This window comes from Apostichopus japonicus, chromosome 6, assembly GCF_037975245.1.
Source record: "Apostichopus japonicus isolate 1M-3 chromosome 6, ASM3797524v1, whole genome shotgun sequence".
NCBI lineage: Eukaryota > Metazoa > Echinodermata > Holothuroidea > Aspidochirotida > Stichopodidae > Apostichopus > Apostichopus japonicus.
Window position 1 is genome coordinate 18,557,077 of NC_092566.1, and position 22,256 is coordinate 18,579,332.

The window sequence follows — 22,256 nt, forward strand, 5'->3', positions numbered from 1 at the left end:
TTTTTATGATATTGTTAGTAATTTCAAAATAAAAAATGCTTAGATGCAACTTACAAGGCCGGGGAAGTGTCATTTCCAGCGATCTGGGAGGTACTTTCAGCCAAAATTTGCTTGTACGCTTCGCGCCAACAAATGGTCCTGGGTAGTGCCATTTCCAGCGATCTGGGAGGCATTTTCGGGCAAAAATTTTCTTGTGTACGCTTCGCGCCAACACATGGTGGTGCTACGCTTAGATAGTTTGCCAACAGGCTTCGCCCCTCACTTGGCGAACTCCTCGCTACGCGCCTGCTCGAATTTGTAAAGCAAACAGCAGATATCACCTTATATCAATGAGCATGAAAATGGTGTTCCAAGATGAACAGCCTCAAAACTGTCTATGTGTGAAGTCATGGGCGTAGGAGCCCAATTTGATTTGGGGCTGTAACGACTTGCCCGAAAAAAATAACCAAAACGTTCAACATGGTAATGTCAATATCATATAAGCCAGCATGGTTATTACATCGTTTGCCATTGTGTACCTTACGATCCATGAAAGTTGCGCAGTATACCGCGGGATGCTAATGTAAACAACGAAATATCTTATATAGATGGGGAAAACCTTGAAAAGTGGGGCTGACAGGTATTGTGGGCCGCGACGTAGAATCACCTACACAAGCAATGATCCACAGGACATGCGATGAAGTCGAAAATGATTCGTGACTGGTGACAATCTTAAAAAAGGTTATGGATAAAAAAAAAAAAAACTATTGGGAAATACTTGGTTCTCAGACAAAAGTGTACATCTGGTTGGTCATTTTTAAGCCTGAGAAGTGCCATTTCCTGTGATCGAGGGGGATATTAAAACCAGAAAATTTTCTTGTACGCTGCGCGCCAACCGATGGTGGCGCTCCGCTTAGATAGTAATTCGTGCCCCCCGGGTCAGAAAATCCTGGATACCCCCTGATTACTGTAGGTATTAACAAACTCCATTCCCAAAGTACATACTACTGTAATTACATGTGCAATCAATAATAATATGTCAATATTTTGAAACTAACTGACATTAGTCTCAACCTGAGACTTTTGTAATTGCTGGGTAAATTTAACAATGATAATGTTTTGTCTGTTGGTCTTGCCATGGATATAATGAGCTTAAACATCCGTACTACCTCTCTAGATGTCGTAGTAGTAGTGTGGATCCCACTCAGTTAAAGGCCATCTGAAAAAGTTAACTTTCCGTTGCTTGCAAGTGATGTTTTGTTCGTGTCACTAAAAACTGCAGACAGTAAGGAAAACGTGATACCTTGTTATCTTTAGCACGACCTGAGATGTCCATTGCTGAATTGTTTGTACACTGTGCTGTGGGTATTGGCCGCAGCTGTATGTACTGACTGTGCACTAGTGTCTAATTACCGATGGTAGCAAGCTGTATGTGTGTATTATCTCAGACCGCTGGTGATGTCTAAAACTTCTGTTACACCTCATTTGAAACTAGGTCAGATTACCGGCATTAGACGTTTCTTTTTGCGGGAGTCTTCACACCCTGAAAGTATTTGAAAGCCCAGTCAGTTCTGGCATACAGTTCATTATGGTGTGTAATGGTCTGGAATCTTCTTGTTGCAATTGGGCAATGACAGCCCACTCAGTTAAGGTATTGAAAGCCCAGTTAGTCCTGGCATGTTCATTGTGGTGTGTAATAGTCTGGAATCCTCTTCTTCCAATAGGGCAGTAACAGCCCACTCAGTTAAGGTATTGAAAGCCCAGTTAGTCCTGGCATGTTCATTGTGGTGTGTAATAGTCTGGAATCCTCTTCTTCCATTAGGGCAGTAACACCAATCCTCCCAACCCACAATCTTGAGCACTGTTTCTTCAGCTCATTAGAGGATTTTGGTGTCGTGTGAGAGACTGGTTCCATGTTCAAGCATTCAACTGTGTCCAAAGTTGGTGAGTCAGTTCTTGGATTTTAAAATTGACTTGAAGTGATTGAGCACATGGATTACTTGGAAGGAAGGTTAATATTTTATACTGTAGGCTTTTACGTGTGATTACATCTTTAAGAAATGGAAGAAGTACACAGTAACCAAAAAAATACATTACACAAGATGTGATCTGTTATAGTTTATTTAAAAGAAAAACCACATCTGGCCAAGATTTCATAATTAAATCTAGATTGTATCTTGAGATATTAAGTGAGAAGTACAGATCTTACTCATATCAATTCCCTAGCGCTCTTCCTTATGCAGCGGCGGAAATTCACAACAGTTACTTCCCACAGCCCCCGTTTACTTACTGTTAGGCCATGTTCTTTCCTCATTTCATTACACTTTGTCTAAAACATCTTTAGAAAGGTGGAATAAATCTCTTCATATCTCAGTTGTTTTCTAGTTTCTATTTAGCATGGCACAATCGGACTTTGGGGGTTGAAAATGTAGAGCTATGTAACTTTTGAAAACAAAAAGTCACACGCAAAACACACATGGCAACATACATGTACAGTAGCGTCGTCTGGATATTGAAACTCCATTATTGAAAGTTCAATTGTGTCTATATAACACTGGCCCTCCTCTTTGTCTAAATTGAATATGCATTACAAATGAGTGAAAGATTCTGTACATATAAAATTTATTGTGATTGGTTAAAATTCTCAATTGGGCCTATAGAGGTAACAAATGAGAGTAATCGTTAGAAAATATCGACCTTCTTGCCCAACCTCGAGAGACGCTGTTGTAAATGCCCGAATGGTAGCGCTAGTATAGTACGCACTGTTTAATCGTTTGTGTGTAATTTGTTTGAATTTTGTCGCTGTACCATTTAGAACTCACAATCAGTTTAAAAGCACATTAACTGGTAGTTTAACCCACCCAAATTCCCATGTATACATTGAGAATGCAATAGTTTGCGTCTCAGCAATATAAAGAAACCCCCCACAACAGAATGGATCAGTCCAATCTTCCTGACCGCGTTGATCCACAGCGCTCACTTTTGGGAGCGATGAGTCACACTTTTTCCTTCAAAGAGCTTATATTGCAGTACTTTTTAGTGTCGTTTTTGGGGGTGAAGGAATTGATATGTTAGAACTGTACTACAAACTACACCTCTTTTATATAAAATCCATTCCACTGAAGAATCTAGAAATATTACAAAATCTTACTACATTAGTATTGCAGTTAGCTTGCTTGGATTGAAATATTTTCTTACTTAATTGCATTTGAAGGCTGAGTTGAATGCTTGATTTGTATAGCAACTAGAAATGAGAAAATATTAGGTGCTATTTCATGGATAATATCAAGAAAATGGTATCTAACTGGAGAGAAAAATGGTATTTTATATAAGAGACTTGTATGGTAACTTTCCTCAACCAAGACTCCCTTAAAAAAAATTACATCCCTCAGGAGATGTTTACAAAACATTAAGACCAAAACTATGGTACAACATTTTTTCTATTCCATTGCATACCAACAAGGTTTCTCTACTTAAATGCTGGAATACAAGGAAACCTCGCCACACAAAAATGAAAAAAACAACAACAATAAACCCAAAATATGATTACATAGAACAACTGCTTTCTGAATTAATCAATGGTCTATACACAACCAGTACCCTTTAATTATGTAAACTGGATAATACTGAAAAATCTACCAATAGGACACAATATCTTATCACCTACACCAGACCATAAAATTCATCTTTGATTGCCTGATTCTTAACTGGAAATTGCAGTCACAAATATTCCAGGTTAGGAGTGATTAAAGAAAACTTCTCTCAACGTCAATCAGACACAAGTCTAGACTACAAGTTCTGAACTTATGAACTGAAAACTTTGCAATGTTTTAACTGGAGAGAAAGTGTCTTCCTGGTTGCATATGACTTTCATGTTACTGCAACAGGCATGATGTCAAACAAATTAAAAAAAACACTGGTTGAGGCTTATACCCTCCATCAATACACCATCAACAATACAAGTATGTATAAAACAAGTGATTTATTATCCCCCCACATTGTCAACCTCAGCCTCTCACATGACCCCATCACCCACTAACATGAGTGATGACCACCTCCACACTAACATGTATGACCTCTATCTATTATATTAATATATTTATTCACTGTTTCCCCCAGCTTATCTTCTTATCAGTCATGATTGTTCTAACTCACTTAAAATTCTTGTATATATGTACTTCTTCCACCCCCACATGGCTACATCTTCTATGATATACTGTTAAGCCACCCATTGGCTACAACTTCTTAGCATATACTTTTACCCCCCAAACATATGGCTACATCTTCTATGATATACAGTAAAGCCCCCCCCCCCCAAATTGCCTACAACTTATAGCAAATACTGTTAAGTCCCCCAGATGTGGCTATATCTTCAATGATATACTGTTAGACCCCACCATCCCCCCGCCCCCCTCATGGCTACATCTACGATATACTGTTCACCCTCCTCCCGCCAGAAGATATATCTTCAATGATGTATACTGTCATCACACCCCCACACCCCCCCCCCCCCATTCGACTCCCTCATCAACACAGAGCTCCATATAGAAGTAACATGTATAGAAATATACTAGTTTTCACACCAGCATGATTTCCTACAACCATTTCGCTGACTTGAAACTCTGAAGAGGTTCCTTGATAAGATAGAATCTTTCCCTCCACATGCGGTTTACTATCTCCAAAGTGACTTATCCTGTAGGTACCAGTTGGAGCATCTTGTGGTACATCCCATCTAACAGTAACCTCACTGTGACCCAAAATAGTACTGGTGCGTGTCCAGATAAACCTGCCAATGACAACCAGAATAAGATCAAATTACAAACATTAATTGACTGTGAGTTAACTCTACTCAACAGCAAAGTATGTTTGGTAAATACAGAGCAGGTAAAAACATGACATCACATACCCCCAGGCAGGTAAAGACATGACATCACATATCACCAGGCAGGTACAAACATGGCATCACATACCACCAAAGGCAGGTAAAGACATGACATCACAAACCACCAGGCAGGTACAGACATGACATCACAAACCACCAGGCAGGTACAGACATGGTATCACATCCACCAGGCAGGTACAGACATGACATCACAAACCACCAGGCAGGTACAAACATGACATCACATACCACCAGGCAGGTACAGACATGACATCACATACCACCAGGCAGGTACAGACATGACATCACATACCCCCGGGAGGTACAGACATGACATCACATCCACCAGGCAGGTACAGACACGACAAACCACCAGGCAGGTACAGACATGACATCACATACCACCAGGCAGGTACAGACATGACATCACATATCACCAGGCAGGTACAGACATGACATCACATACCACCAGGCAGGTACAGACATGACATCACATACCACCAGGCAGGTACAGATATGACATCACATACCCACAGGCAGGTACAGACATGACATCACATACCACCAGGCAGGTACAGACATGACATCACATATCACCAGGCAGGTACAGACATGACATCACATACCACCAGGCAGGTACAGACATGACATCACATACCACCAGGCAGGTACAGATATGACATCACATACCCACAGGCAGGTACAGACATGACATCACATACCCACAGGCAGGTACAGACATGACATCACATACCACCAGGCAGGTACAGACATGACATCGCATACCACCAGGCAGGTACAGACATGACATCGCATATCACCAGGCAGGTACAGACATGACATCGCATACCACCAGGCAGGTACAGACATGACATCACAGCCACCAGGCAGGTACAGACATGACATGACATCCACCAGGCAGGTACAGACATGACGTCACATACCACCAGGCAGGTACAGACATGACATCACATACCACCAGGCAGGTACAGACATGACATCACATACCACCAGGCAGGTACAGACATGACATCACATACCACCAGGCAGGTACAGACATGACATCACATACCACCATGCAGGTACAGACATGACGTCACATACCACCAGGCAGGTACAGACATGACATCACATACCACCAGGCAGGTACAGACATGACATCACATACCACCAGGCAGGTACAGACATGACGTCACATACCACCAGGCAGGTACAGACATGACATCACATATCACCAGGCAGGTACAGACATGACATCACATATCACCAGGCAGGTACAGACATGACATCACATACCACCAGGCAGGTACAGACATGACATCACATACCACCATGCAGGTACAGACATGACGTCACATACCACCAGGCAGGTACAGACATGACATCACATACCACCAGGCAGGTACAGACATGACATCACATATCACCAGGCAGGTACAGACATGACATCACATACCACCAGGCAGGTACAGACATGACATCACATATCACCAGGCAGGTACAGACATGACATCACATACCACCAGGCAGGTACAGACATGACATGACATATCACCATGCAGGTACAGACATGACATCACATACCACCATGCAGGTACAGACATGACATGACATATCCCCAGGCAGGTACAGATATGACATCACATTCCACCAAGGCTTGAACCGAGCAGGTATTCATGAACAAAGGTCTATCATGCATTTATATAACTAGCTACACCAACCATAAACTGACAACCTGTCACCCCCCAAATAGCTTACCTTGTTGACCAATCTGCATCTGTGTAAATAGTTTTGAATTCTCCAGATTTGGAGTCTTTTAAATCCACCGACAAGAAAGTTTCACCAAGCTGTGTAATAAAATATACAAAATGACAAGTTAGCTTTACTATAGTCTCTCTGTTTGTGAGGTCATAGAACAAAGACTAACCCAGTGATGTACAATTCACTTATACCTTAATGATGACATCTGGATGACACTTATATTCTTTACTGACTTAAGGCAGTTAATACTCAACCAAGAGCTTTAAAGGCATTGAAAACTTAACCCAAACCACGTGCTGCCATCTGAAAAAGTTAACTTTCTGTTGCTTGCAAGTGACGTTTTGTTTGTGTCGCTTAAAATGCAGGCAGTAATGAAACATGATACCTTGTTATTTTTAGCTGGACCTGAGATGTCCATCGCTTCATCGTTTGTTCACTGTACTGTGGGTATCGACCACAGCTGTATGTACTGTCTGTACACTAGCGTCTAATTACCGACGGTAGCAAGCTGTGTGTGTATTTTCTGGGTTCGATGGTGGTGTCTAACACTCCTGTTACACCTCATTCGAAACTAGGTCAGATTACCGGCATTGGACGTTTCTTTATGCGCAAGTCTTCACACCTTTAAACACTATTAAATAACTTTGTTATGACATCTGGATAACACTAATATATTCTCTATTGAATCAAGGCAGTTAATACTCAACCAAGAGCTTTTGGTCTATAACTTCATGATGACGTCTAGATAACACTAATTTATTCTCTACTGACTCAGGGCAATTAATACTCAGCCAAGAGCTTTAAACACCTACACCTTCATGATGACATCTGGATAACACTAATATATTCTTTATTGACTCAAGGCAGTTAATACTCAAGCAAGAGCTTTTAACACATGTATTTGTTTCAGTACACAATATCTCTACAAAGCTGATATACTGCACCGGTCCCACAGGGGTTATTATGCTACTGTATCTAGATAGTATGGACTTACCCGTAGGTTATTGCGAGGGTTACCAGCTCTGAAGGTGACTTCTACAATGTCTGATCCCTACAGTAAGAAGAAGACAAAACATGCACAGTGAGAGTTCTCATCTAATGACAACCATCAATAGAATAAATTACAATTAACTAATTGATTGATTTTTTGCAACAAAAAGGACACCACAAGCTTGAATTTCTAAGAGTCAAAAATCATGAGGGAAATGTGAGTAAAGAGCACAAGAAAGCTTACAATGAGAGCAGATTAACTAGTCAAATCTAGTACCTTGTGATGTAATAAGTCAAAAAGTCAAATCCAGTACATTGGGGTGTAACAAGCCAAATCAAAGTATCTTGTGGTGTAACAAGTCAAATCGAGTACCTTGTGAATTACCAAGTCAAAGTTAGTATGTTGTGGTGTAACAAATTAATTCAAGTACCTTTTTGATTACCAAGTCAAATTGAGTACCTTGTGGATAACCAAGTCAAATTGAATACCTTGTGGATTACCAAGTCAAATTGAGTACCTTGTGGATTACCAAGTCAAATGGAGTACCTTGTGGATTACCTTGAAGTCAAATTGAGTACCTGCAGGTAGTTACTGCATGCATTATATTGCACCATAATATGAAGTGACTTGTTATGACTGTAGTGCATTACTCTGCTCATAAAGAGCGCTGTGGTCATGTGGTTAAAGCAGCGGACTTTTACTCTAAGGATTGCAGGTTCAAGTCCTGGCCAGATCATTGCATGGTGTCTTTGGGCAAGGCACTTTATCTCCATTGCCTCTCTTCAACCAGGTGTAAAACTGGGCACCTGTGAGATAAAACTGTCAGCTGGGCGCTGGTGCGCTGCTGCCATGTGGAGGGATTGTCTCAATGTTTGACAGGTTATCATTGGGGAAGGCGCTATATTAAATTATAAAATTATTATTATATTATTATAGTCTTTGTGGCAAAGACTCACCTTTTTGTACGACCCATTATTTACGTCTTTAAGGACATCTCCAAAGTTGGTGAATGGAGGAACACCGTCAAATAAAACAGGTGGAAGAAATGTGAGTTGTTCACTCAGCAAATTTGGGGGTGTAGGTCCTGCTGGCAAACTTGATCCCTAAGAGAGAGACAGGGAACTTTTGTGAATGTAGTCATGGTATAAAAGCATATCAAAGATGTTCCACATATTAACATGCACAAACTCAGTATTCCAAACAACACCCATCTGAGAGATGATTTAATAAATCCCTTTAACACATTGTAGTTTAGTTTATATTTCCTAAGGTTTAGGATTTTAGGAAGCCAACATTTTACCTTTTTCAGAGCCTTGGAGAGCTTTTCATACTGGTTCAGGTAAGCTTGCAATGTGTGAGGACCATAAATGGTTGATGCACCCTCATACCTTTGAACCTGTGGAAGTAGATTACAAATGCCATACATTTAGTTTCATTTAAAACAACATATTTGTCTCACATGTAATCTAGGACATCAGGAAAAGTTTCGTTCTGACAAACATATGACACACTCAACTACAAAATGCAGTTCCACTCTGATATCTGAAGAAAGAAATTCTAAATACTAAAATATAAGAACTTTAATACAGTTGAAACATTGTATGTACCTTTAATCAACCCAGCCATACCCTGACTAGATATTCATGTATAGAAAATAACAGTATGATATCTGCAATTATGAACAATTCATAAACAATTAATGGAACTGAGAGTTCTCTCTATCAAACTAAGCCTATTCCACTAACTGATCAGTAGATGCTCACTAGCTGGGTCTACTACATCATCAGCTGAGGATTTTCTCTCTGTGGATTATGTCTTAAAGTAATCTTGTAGAGTGAGGCCAAGCTACCTAAGGAAAGAATAATTCTCTGCCACTAATATCTCACCTGGTATTCTTCATACGTGGTTATATAATCACTGTATGTGTTTGACAGACCAGCAATGACTGTAAACAGACTCTCTTCTAATTTTAGAGCCTAGAAAAGCAAATGTAATAGATCTTTGCATTAGACCTAAAGAGCTGAGCAGATAGCATGCTCTGTTAATTGATATTTAGAAACAACACATAAAATGGTATAATAGAATTTTTCTTATATCCTTCTTGTAACCTTTTCTCTATATTTTTTATTTTCCAAAGCATCTTCCCTCAAGACTAAAGGTTGAAAATGGCAATTTCTTTTTATATATTTGACAATTCTCCATGGTTAGTCTATTGCAACCACATAACTTTTATTCTCTCAACTGCCTTTTGTATTTGTTATGATGGTTGCACACTGTAACAACAACAGCCTTTGTATTGGTTATGATGGTTGCACGTTGTAACAACCACTGCATTTGTAATGGTTATGATGGTTGCACACAATAAAAACAACATCCTTTGTATTGGTTATGATGGTTACACACAATAACAGCCTTTGTATTGGTTATGATGGTTGCACACAACAACAACAGCCTTTGTATTGGTTATGATGGTTACACACAATAACAGCAATAGCCTTTGTATTGGTAATGATGGTTGCACACAATAACATGATTATACTGTTACAAGTACAGTGTATAATGAATGTGAGTGACTGGTTGAAATAAAGATTTAACACAGCTAGATATTGACTAAAGGAGTTGTACAATTAACAAATTACCTTCTTGACAGTATTCATCATTCTTCGTCCAGACATGGTCCTGTTAAATATGATAAAGAGAAATTTAGAAGCAAAGTTTAGTCTCGAGATGGATCCTGAAATTCATCTTTGACTGTATCTGTGTTATTCTCCTGGTTATAGTAACTTGTCAATACATAAACCAACTGAAGAGACACCATTTGACTTGTGACAAAACACTTTATCAATAATTTAGGGACTAAAGACTTAAATCAAACTCATAGGTATTGCAAATAAACCATTAACCAAAAAGTAAACCCTCACGTGAATTCTCCAGGCACTGGAATAATGACAAGCTGTCCAACTTTCAGCAGCATGGTGTCCACAATGTTGGGTGACCATGAATATGGAAAAGTGGTCTGAAAACCAGAAATAGAAATGCTAACAGATATTTTAAGGCTTAATTCATCACTTGAAAGCTCTCTTCGACTAAGAGGCATAATTCTTAGCATGTGAGTGACTCCCTCCCTCCCCCACCCCAAGTCCCCCTCCCTAACACATCTGCTAAACTGTGAGTAAACATTGATATTGAGAGGCACATACTTACTGATGAAGTTAAACCTCCAATATATAAAGAAGAAAACCTTCATCTGGTGGTGATAGCCATGTAATTTTCCAACTGAAACATTACAGATTTCTTCCATGAATCTGATAAACTCTTGAAGGGTCAAAAGGTTATCAAACATTACACATAAAAAAGTAGTTCCTAATATTTCTGCTTGGTAACAATCTTTATTCAGCCCTTCCCATTCTGCAATTCACAAGTTGAGGACAAACTTTGGTTTGTAGGGATTACATACATGAGGTTGTATAGACTTTAACTCTACCAATTCAAACCAAGGAAGTATGCTAGCTATAACTCCACTCATTTACCCTTCCATGACTGACTCTAAACGTACCTCTCCTGTTGCTAGCAGAATTGGCTTTGGCTTCTGACATTCAATAAGTTCCTTGGATGGTTTCTTGATCAAATTCGTTATTAAATTCCAAAAAGGGTTCGATGATGTTGTTCCTGATAAAGAGAGAATATAAGAATTAGCATTATTACAAAATAATGTTGTGGTAACCATGGCAACACATAATACTGATGGCAGCAACATCACCACATAAAGGACTAAGTCTTTGGTATGTATGACATGCAATACACTCCTAAGTTTAAGAGATTGATAATATAAATCTGTGATAGGGTAAGCTCTATAATGTTACAACTGAGTATGAATAATGACAACATATATTAGCAAAGGAACAGAGTGGTAGGCATGAAGAAAACTGGTTCTTTCTTAGCAATCATTAAATATTCACAAGAAAATTTGAGAATATTCATTAACAACACCCACCAAAAACCCCCCAACCCCCCTCCCCCAAGAACTCTTGTTTTGCCTGAGCTTCACAATGGTTTGATTCTGCACAAAATCATTCTGCTGAGGGTTATCTACACTTTATAAACAAGCCAATAGCAATGCGAGTACCACCTACAAACCCCTTGATGATGAGGGTCATACTGTATCTTTAGATCTAGCGATGAAATAGTCTTCTACACTCAACTTTAATTCAGTATATGGCCTACATAATGAAAACATAAAAGAACAAAAGACAAATATCTGTGCTGGTTAGGATTTTCCTATTATTGATAGATTTGTCTTTCAGTGACATGAAAGTGGAAGTGGTCACGTGAGAATCGTACTGTACCTTGTTCGAAAGCAAAGACCCCTGGACCGTCAGTTGTGCCTGCTGCAAAGCTGTAGCCCATGGATGGTTTACAAGTTTTACCCTAGCAAATAAAATTGAAAACCTGAATCAATGCAAATCATTAAGATCAGAGTGATAGCCGTCCCATTAGTTACTTACCATTAGGAGAATTACAGGCAGCATTCAAGTGTTACTTATGAAGAAAAGAGTGAAAAATGCAAATTATTACTCACAGCAAGCAATCAGTTAATCACTTGTTGTTAGAGTTAGATACACCATGTAGGGTTAGAGTATGGCCAATCCCTAACCCCCTACCAGCATCCATATTATAACTGTTAAAATCAGTTGACATTACACTTAGAAGTTAGCAATACCATTAAGGGTTAAGACAGGTGTGATGTGAGAGAAACGCGAAATTCTGGTGATTATACGTGCCGCGGTGTTTTGGACATTGCAGCCTATTCAAAGTCGATTGTGGTGCACCAAAAAGCAGCGAGATGCAGTAATCAAGACGTGAGGTTACTAGGCCATTCACGAGTGATTTGGTTGCATCGTCAGTTAAATATCGCCTTATGTGACCGATATTTTGAAGACTTGCGTATCCAGACCTACAAACACTCTTAACTTGTTGGGACATGTTCAGATGAGAGTCAAATATTACACCGAGATTTCTTACCGTTGGCATTGGTGTGATAACAGAATCGCATATATTTAATGAAATGTTATTGACACAGTTTTCGTTGTGCTTAGTGGAAAATAACATCACTTCCGTTTGGCAGGGTTCAGCTTTAGCTTATTATTGTGCATCCAATTGTCAATATCAGCTAAACATTCAGATACTAGATGTATTGCTTCCTTCTATGCATCCTCATCGTTAGGTTTGAACAACACATACAACTGTGTGTCGTCAACATAAAAGTGGTAGTTTAATCGGTGACGTCGAATACGTTCGCCCAACGGTGCTGTATACATACATCTTAGGACCTAAAACTGAACCTTGAGGCACGCCTTGCTACAAGATGACAGGTTCAGAATGATGATCACCGGTGGTCACAACTTGTCTGCGATCGCAGAGGTATGACGACATCCAGGACAAGGCATCTCCAGTAACACCAAATGTGTACTCGAAACGTTGCAGCATGGTTTTGTGATCGAGAGTGTCAAAGGCTGCCGATAAATCGAGCATAATTAACGCGGTTACATATCCTTTGTCCAGGGATGATAGGAGGTCGCTCTGTACTTTAAGTATTGCAGTCTCCGTTGAATGTGATTTACGATATGCAGACTGCATCTTCTCGTTTAGGTTGTTTGCTGTAAGATGGTGTTCCAAAATGGCATCTTGTACTTTTTCCAATAATTTAGAGACGTATGGACAACTTTTATTATGTTCATGAAAGAAGAACTTACTCCTTTGCCAAAATAGAAAGGACAGTTTGACAATATGAAGTAAGAGGAAACTGAAATGGATGGAGGACTCAGGACAGATACAAAGCCAAGAACTGTTAATGTTTCAAATCCTCTCACATAGCAAAATATATTAAACAGATCAATTACTTTGAGATAATGTTGCAACATCAATGTTACTGAAACTAAGCTTCCTCCGGCTATGGGTCAACTTTCATTTCATGTTTACAGCCGCAAAATGAAGGTCAGTCAATCTATGGGACTCAGTGGTTCATAATTATCTATTATTTTTTAAGAGAGCTGTTAATGTTTGGGAAATACTGGGCAAGTAATTTGACCATGGTGCTAATTGTCTTAATAATAGGTTTATTAATTAGTGATGTATGGTCCATAGACTTTGTGACAATTTCTAGAGAGAAACTAAGTGATTTTATGGCATAAGTACAGTTACCATTACAAAGACACTGTAAACATCAAACACCCGGTCGATGCTCACTGGAATTGTACAAATCAAAATAGACAAATACAAATATAGCTTACAGAACACCTAGTAACTTACAGAATATGAAGCATTGTAAGGCACGGTGACGTTGGTCATATCAACAAACTGATGAATGGAAGAAACAGGGCCAGTCAGACGGAATCCACCTTCATTCCACAGACCCTACAAATGTAGAGAAGTTGAATCTTAAAGGTTAGCAAAATCATACAGATCTTATAACTGAATAAAACTATTCCAAAGTCATGGATAAGTTTGTTTGAAATGGGGAAGGATAGTATTAAACTACTTTGTAAAATAAACTGTAGATTCATTACTGGTTTACAACTGATAAAATAGAGGAATTATTGAAAAGAACCAGCATCTTATTTAATTAAGACAAGCTACAGGTACCAGTAGATATTTACATTTATTTCACATAAATGTGTATCATCCAGCATTACACATTATAATGAAGGGTTAGATGAGCACTCTTGAGTAGTGGTATGGGTTAAGGGGTGACCAAGGTTGTGGTCAGTGAGTAGGGGTGGAGGGTTAAATGAGCCCTCTTGAGGTGTAATGGGGATAAAGGGGTGACTAAGGATGGGGTAAGTGAGGAGGGGTGGGTCGGGGAGTCATCAAGTAAATTATACCAAACACGTGCATCTTGTAAAATATTATTTCTTGGCTTCATGGTTTATATCACTGTCTTGTCTTTCTTGACAATAGAGGTACTTACCATTGCTTTGTCCTTCTGTCTACTGCCGATGATTAAGGTACTTTCAAACATGTCCTTACCAGGTCCAAATGCAATGCATTTCCCAGTCTGTACAAAGAAATGTCAACATTGCAAATTACAATATACTGTACGTTGCTTTATTTATTAAAGCATTTTGCACAGACAAACAACCCTCCCCCACTCATGCAAACAGATATATGTAAGTTTACTTTTACATTGTCCCCCCCCACACCCCAGGACCCTTCTACCTTCTAGTGGTTTAGTTGTGTCCATTGGTACAAGCTGGTGACATTCAATAGGTTAAATGCTTTGTCACAGACTTCTGTGCTGTGTACCTTGAGTTTACATTTGGATCTAATATTTATTGTCAGCTCTCTTTAGATTCCTGTTTCTATGTTTCACTGTCCACAGTACATACATAACCAGCTAGCAACTTTAAGTATTATCTTGATATAATAGTTAATTTATAATATAAGAATTAATTTTTATTTCCAACAGACGAAGAAAGAGTAAAACTATTGTACCTTTCCTCCACATGTACTTGAATCACGCTCACATGGTTTGCCAGTATCAATGCACTTTGCTCCTTGTGTGTTTGGAGAAACATCTCCAAGATGACTCTGTGCAAAGGCAGCAACAAAAGGACCCTGAAATACACAGAAAAAAACAATACAGAAATAAAAGTGTCCGTGGAAGCAAGGAATAGAAGATAGGAAGATTGTCAAAGAGAATGTTGAATGTTACCCTGACAGATAAACTGTGTACACTACTGAGAGAATAACAGTTTACTAATTATAATTATAATTGACAACAAAAACAAATAATTGCTGAGATATCTCTTGACTTTCCCAGTTAGGGTGTATAGTCAGTCATCTACTGCTTTGTAAGGATACTGCTCCAGTACTCTAATGTTTACAGTAAAACTACATAATTAAGACGGTGGTTCTACATACATGGTAAATATGAGGGAAGCTACAGTATACAGACTTTAAAAAGTCAAATAGAAATCAACTTGACATGATGTAATATATGTGAGTGTCACTGTAATGAACACTGTGGATTCCTATTACAACCAAAAAGATCATATTGTTTGCCTGAGGCAAGTGTTGAGTATCAAATTACTTTGCCAGTTTTTCCCAGACCATTGAATTCTTGCTCCACAGAATAGGACGCAAATCCTTTATTATCTCCACTGATGAGGTGATTGGTGTTATTCATACTAGTGCCATGAACAGCGAACCAGCTAAAATACGAAAAAGAATAAACAGATAGGTTAAGTGCAAACCAAATCCGAGGGGTTACATTTGAATGCTGACTGGCATAAACCATACTTAATATAGGAATAACAGTTTAGATAGGAGCATAATTATGGAGAATAGAAAACCACTAATAGAAGCATTTACCCTGTCTGAACTCAGTCATGATCTAGATATAGGGATCAGAAGGGCTTTGGGGGGGGGGGGGGGTGGGTGGGAAGGCTAACATACCAATTTATTGGACTAGCCACAAAGGGAAGTGAGGTTAAAGAGAGGAAGACCATCACGAGAAGGGTTAAGTACAATTTCCAATTTACTGAATGAAATACTTACTTCAGCATTCCAATAGAAACGTTATTTACAGTGTCAATGATTTTCAGATTTGTCATTTTATGGTCAGTATTGGTATCATATCTGTGAGAAAAACAACAATAGAGGATCAGAATTGATTTACTTTAGCTGGTATGTCTTATGAGAAGCCGGAAACTTACAACAGGATGCATATATCTAAGTACTTTGCCCTTTATATATGGTTCCAGTAATGCCTAAACCTTGTTAAATTTATTTGTGTACCTCTGTACATCTGGACAGTATGCTGCCTCTTTAAAGATCTTCCACTTACAGCGTTTTTAACTAATATCACTACCTTTATCAGTACTTTAGTTAACAATAAATGATTTGGCCACAAGGACACCTTACAGTTACATTATACTTGGGACATCTTTTTAAGGAAAAAGCAATTATGATGCTTACATGTCGCGTTCTTTAGCAGGATTTGCTTCATAGGCAGTGGGACTTCTGTTGATATTGGCATCTTTAAGATCACCTACTGATACATATATGTCTGCTGGCTTCATGTTCTTATCAGCATTGACTATACTCTGTTGGAATGGAAGAACCAAAGCAATGTCATGTTTAAGCTATATGTGCATACAAGACTTTCACTTCTTACAGTGTGTCGGTTGCATTCTCTTCATGTACTTAATTAAGTGGGTTCTTAAGTTGTTTTTATTGGAGTGTGTGTTACATTCTCTTTGTGTACTTAACTAAGCGGTTATTTCTTACAGTGTATGTTGTATTGTCTTGTTGTTTTTATTCAGTACTAATCACATATGAACAACTAATTGGACAAGTTTAGACTATTATTTCATTATTTGAAATGAAACCTGGAAGATCAAGGCTCAAAATTACCATATTGCCATATATGATATTAGTATTAAATAGCATCAGAAATATATCAAAATCAACAGCAGCCTCATTTAACCTTCCAATGGCTTATATCCCTTCCAATGGTCTTCACTGTGAATATACAGAGACACAAAGTCATCTAACGCACAAGAAGGCAAATGAAGATTGAAGTTTGGCACATAGAATAGAAATTGAATAAGGAAGAATGCTGACACAGTGTAATGCCATGCGTTTAAGCAGCGCAGCCTTGAAAATAGTGAGGGCGCTTTGCGTTGTACGGCAAAAAGCCAGATCATTTGTACGTCTTCATATATACATTGTGCATTCGACTTTGAATTTGATTTTACCTGTTTTTCAAAAGAGTAGGTTTACTTTTCACAACAGAGACAAGTAATTAATGGCAACCAGAGTGGTAAGTACTATACTCCTGACTTAAGGACCAACATTTGAAAACTTTCATTTCACCTCTAATGACACAAGCAAGTGGAGTTTTATGCCACTTTTTATGTCTGGAAAGTGTCATTTCCGGTATCTGAGAGGCACATGTCAAACCTTTTTCTTGCTTGCATTATTTTAGTGCACCACTCAGATAGTGTCATAGTTGTCCCTGGCAAAAGCTACCCTCCCTACCAACCCCCTCCCCCACTCCCCCTTCCAATGCACACCTACTTGTGTGTAATACTTCCATATTAGTCTGTGGATGCAGTTCTCAGTTTAATATTAATGTTGCAAAGTGAGTAGTAGTATATGCAGGATAAGAGATCCCACCTTATGAAGTGAGAATGCAAAAAGTTTGATGCATGTAGGGCTACTGTATACATTCAATCACCTTCATCAAGGGATGAGATGTTAGCAAGAGTAGTGGCTTAAGTGTGTCGTTTTGCCTACAAAGCTTTGTCCGAACATGGTAACTTAGTGATATCATTAGGCCTTAAAATCATAGTCGAGTAAATTTAGGCATATAGCCTATAAATGTGCTGTGCAGAACATACCTGGCTAGGCTGAGTACGCTCTGGCCTACCTCAAAACTCAGAGTACATGCTAGGCCTAGCCTATACTGCTTATTATGCCCGGCCTTTTGCCAAATTTACAGTGTTGGGAATATGTTGCAAATGGAGGATGTGTTTGAATATTTGTTCAATAATAGGCTGATATATTCTAGGCTTAAGTTATTACCTAGGCTAACCAAAAGTTAGCCCGAGGGCAAGGCTACATACATAGGCCAAATGAGAAAGGCTAAACCTACTTACCTAGTATTAAATTGTTAGTGATAAGCCCAGGATATCATACCGGTCATCCCATGTTATTCTGGCATGTGGATCTATCGTAAGGGGTACAGTTGTAAGTAAAACGAGGTGGTGATTATTGTTGTCATTAGGTTTTAGTCATATCGGATCCGCAAGTCGTAACCGGTGTAGGCTAATTATAGTATATATGTCCCCAGGGTTCAGCAGCCGAGCAGACGACACTCGTAAATTAAATAGATTCCTGTGTAATTGCTTCTACTATCGCTTCCTAAGAATTACCTGTGAAACTGCAGTCCACTGCCACATTTTTGAAGGTTTTGGCACCAAAATGCGGCACACGATATCATCATTTCGAGTGATTATGTCAACTTAATCACTTTAGTAATGTCAAAGACGTATAGTGTTTGTATTCTTGCCGTACAAGACGCAAAGCGCCACCAGTTGGATGAGTAGCTTCAGTATATGTCGCATGACATCATTCTTCCAAGTTCAATTTCACCTAACCACAGTGATGCCATCTAAGCTGAGTACCTAATCTGCAATACTTGCTGTCGATAAGTGGTATCAAACAATGCTATAACAAACCACGCAACATTACATTTCTTGCACTTTCTTACCATTGTTATTCCTGAAACCAGGGTATCAAAAGTCTCCTTGACGTATCCCAGACTGGTGACATCATATAGGACGTAATTCAGAAATCCTGCTGGAGTTGAATGTGTGTGGGTTCCACTGATTGCTACATTTTCCTCAGTGTACATGCTGCCAAATTTAACTTTGAGATTTTTGATCACCTGCAAAAAGTAAAAACATACATTTCTGCACAATGGACTGTCAGATCATCTGCACCAACTGATGTAGAGTTACATAAGTAAATAGTCAATTGTATACTATGTGATTCCATTTGTGCCTACCACTGTCATGTACCATTGCTGCTATGTACTCTTGCTGATATGTACGATTGCTGCTACGTACAGTACTGTAACAAGCGTATTGTGGTGTTTAGGAGTTCTAGTCTATGCTTATCTGCGAGGGCTTTCCTGCGGAGCGAGGCGTAGCGAGAAGTAGCAAAGAAAAGGAACATACACGATGTGTTGCGTGCATTAAGTACATTCTGTATATTGACGAAGTGTCTCACTCCAGACTCGGCACTCGAATCTGATAAGATTTTGGAAATTGGTTGAAAAATGACCGAGATATAAGGATTGTCATAAGAATTGCGGACGTGCCCCCTCCACCAGACTATACAATACAAGTACATACAAAACACATGTATACATTTTGCATTTTGCAATTATACAGTGCTATGCCGATATTTATAGCTTTACTTCTGTAAGGAAGCCTGTAAAAAACATAATATTTATTAGATTTTAGTGAAAAAAAAATGTGCGAGATGATTTTTGAAACAATGAAGATTTTTCACCTGTTTTTCGGTTTTTGGGCGGGTTTTGGCAATATTCCGAAGATAATTCAAATGTCCAATTCTCTAAAGCCCTGATCTTTTCAGGGTAGTTTTTTTTTAGATTTTCTTTGAAAAAAGAAGTCAAAAAGTAAAATTTTCACACTTTTTGAATCAAACAAAGTTTAAACCATTTTTTTTTAAACAAATAAACATCAATAGCACCCCCTACAAAATAGGTTTTTTTTAAGAGATTTATATTTCAGCTTCATTCTAACACTCAAAGCAAGTCTATAGCTAGAAGAGTTGGGAAGACACATTTCTCGAAAAGTTAGGTTTTGGGGGGCATATTTCGCCCAGTAAAAGTTCAAGGAATTTTAACTATCGCTTCAAAACCATACATTGTCAGATGTTACAGTACTGTCATGAAAAAAACTAAACATATAGAACAGCAGCGTCATGCCAAAAGCATTTTATGTCATAGTAACAGCATTATCACGTCAAAAGCATGCAGTGTCAGAAGTATCAGTATTATAATGCCACTCATATTGATGTAAATACAAACCTGTGCGGTAACTCCTTGACCCTGCATCCCACAATCAACACTCACAAAAACCACTCTCTTCTCTGGGTTACTACGGTGCGAAAAGATAAATGCTCTGCTGTAGATTCGGAGATGTATTCCTCCTGTGACTTGTGATGGATTAGCATATCCCATCTGAAGAGGCAAACATAGTTTAAGTTTTATTGATAGCAAGATTTAAATAGTTTGGAAACAGTGAAATCAATGCATCGTCTGTTACACCTCATTCGAAACTGGTCAGATTACCGGCATTAGACGTTTCTCTTTGCGCGAGTCTTCACACCCTTTAATCTCTCTGCCGTGGCCTCGCGGATACACAGTCGCGGTGAAATCAAATGTTTCTTTAGTGTGTGTCTAAACAAGCTGGGTGATATGCCGGCAGTAAAGCCGTTAAGTTGAAGTATTAATTTGACAATCAGTAAGAATTGCCACCATGTTATTGTAGGTCTTGTTCCTGGGCATTAATAGTGTTAGATATACCTTGAATTTAGCCCAAAACTAAGTAGACCTAAGCCTAATGAACACTAACTGTTATAAGCTATTGTAAATTGTAGTTTACCATGTTCACATCTGCAGCAGGGCCAGTAACATCAGAGATTCCAGCACCAACGATATATTCGGCATTTCCTGGGTCTGGAGTGGTGGTTTCCGCGCCAATAAGAATGGAACAAAATGATAGAATTAAAAAAACAACTTCCATAACTCTGCTGCTGGTAAACGAAAAGTCGAAGTTTTGTACTTGTTAAATGTAGCTGCTGCAGTGTAACGTTAGACTAAGCTAGGAATGAATATGTAATTTGTAGGCTTAGCCTGTGTGTGTTTGTAGTAGTGATTGGTGAACTCGTGACATCATGACGTCTAACCAACCAACTACGGAGGTTTTGTTAGATCGGTGCTCCAAGTCAATCGTTCTTGTTAAATGTGTCTACTGTAGCGTAACGCATCGTTAGACTAAGCTAGGAATGAGTGCCGAGCCTGAGTTTGTTGATAGTGATTGGTGAACCCGTCATGACATCATGACGCCTTACGGTGGCTTAATGGAGACATGGGTCCTCAGAATTTTGACTTTAAAAGTCAAATTTTTTACTTTTATCTCAAAACTCGAAACTTATACTTTTGTTGTTGTTGACATTTTAAGACAAATTTTAAAGATAAAAAGTTAATATTTGAGATAAAACGTAAACATTTTGAAATTTGGGAACCCCCTTTTCTTTCATATTAAGCATTTTAAGCCACCGTATGATGTCACAAAATATAACCCACTGATAGAGCGGTGCTCCCAGTGAATCTTTATGCCAGCATTAACCTGGACTAACTATGTCAATGGGGAGACGTTCAATCTCGTATACCAACCATGAAGGGTCATGTGACGTGCTCCCTTGTAGCACTCAACTTTTATAGTAAAAGATCTACTTAAGGGGGAGGGGTCACGGAGTATACACCCATTCATTTATAATGCACCCATTCAATTATAATTACAGTCATGCAGATGAAGTTGGCACGCGCTCACTGAGATTCTACATTGCGCGTTAATTCGGATCTATCTCTGCATGCGCCTTCCATGAACTGTGTATATATGCGGGCACGCTTCCTCACGCTTTATCATTCGGCTTTGGCGTTAATGCGTTTGTTTCATCTTACAATTTGAATTTACACGTACACCGAGTAATTAAACCCAGTCTTTAATTTAGCCCCAGTCTTTAGTTTGCATAAATTTTCATCTAATAACTTCTATGCAGGTATCAGTCAGTGTAGCTATCCAGTAATTCGGCCGTGTTTGGGTTTACAGTACACCACTGTGCAAAGATCACCATTCCGTGATGTTTAAGTTACAAAGTGGCTATTCTTACAACTAGTCGTAACAATAATTCCCTTTTGCGCGTGCGCAGTTGCTATTTTTCACGACTAGGAGTACTATTTTTACGACCAGGAGTAACAATAATTTCCGGTTAGGGTTAGGGTTAGGGTTGGATTGAGGGTTAAAGTTAGTGTTAGGGTTACCC

The 22,256-nt window shown here is 38.9% G+C and overlaps 2 protein-coding genes across 2 annotated transcripts in view; one reads left to right on the plus strand and one right to left on the minus strand.

Annotated features, from left to right (window-relative positions):
* LOC139969234 (uncharacterized) overlaps nt 1-22,256 on the plus strand; it is a 41,664-nt gene that overhangs the window by 2,382 nt on the left and 17,026 nt on the right. The window lies entirely within an intron of this gene.
* LOC139969226 (neutral ceramidase B-like) lies at nt 2,085-21,126 on the minus strand. The gene is made up of 19 exons (XM_071974130.1): nt 20,813-21,126; nt 20,236-20,388; nt 18,889-19,065; nt 16,590-16,717; nt 16,170-16,250; nt 15,703-15,823; nt 15,105-15,227; nt 14,581-14,667; nt 13,923-14,027; nt 11,960-12,041; nt 11,170-11,282; nt 10,535-10,629; nt 10,253-10,292; nt 9,500-9,589; nt 8,914-9,009; nt 8,570-8,716; nt 7,617-7,673; nt 6,620-6,708; nt 2,085-4,765 (listed from the first exon to the last, which is right to left on the minus strand). The coding sequence occupies exons 1-19, from the start codon at nt 20,951-20,953 to the stop codon at nt 4,507-4,509; spliced, it is 2,184 nt and encodes a 727-aa protein (XP_071830231.1). The 5' UTR covers nt 20,954-21,126; the 3' UTR covers nt 2,085-4,506.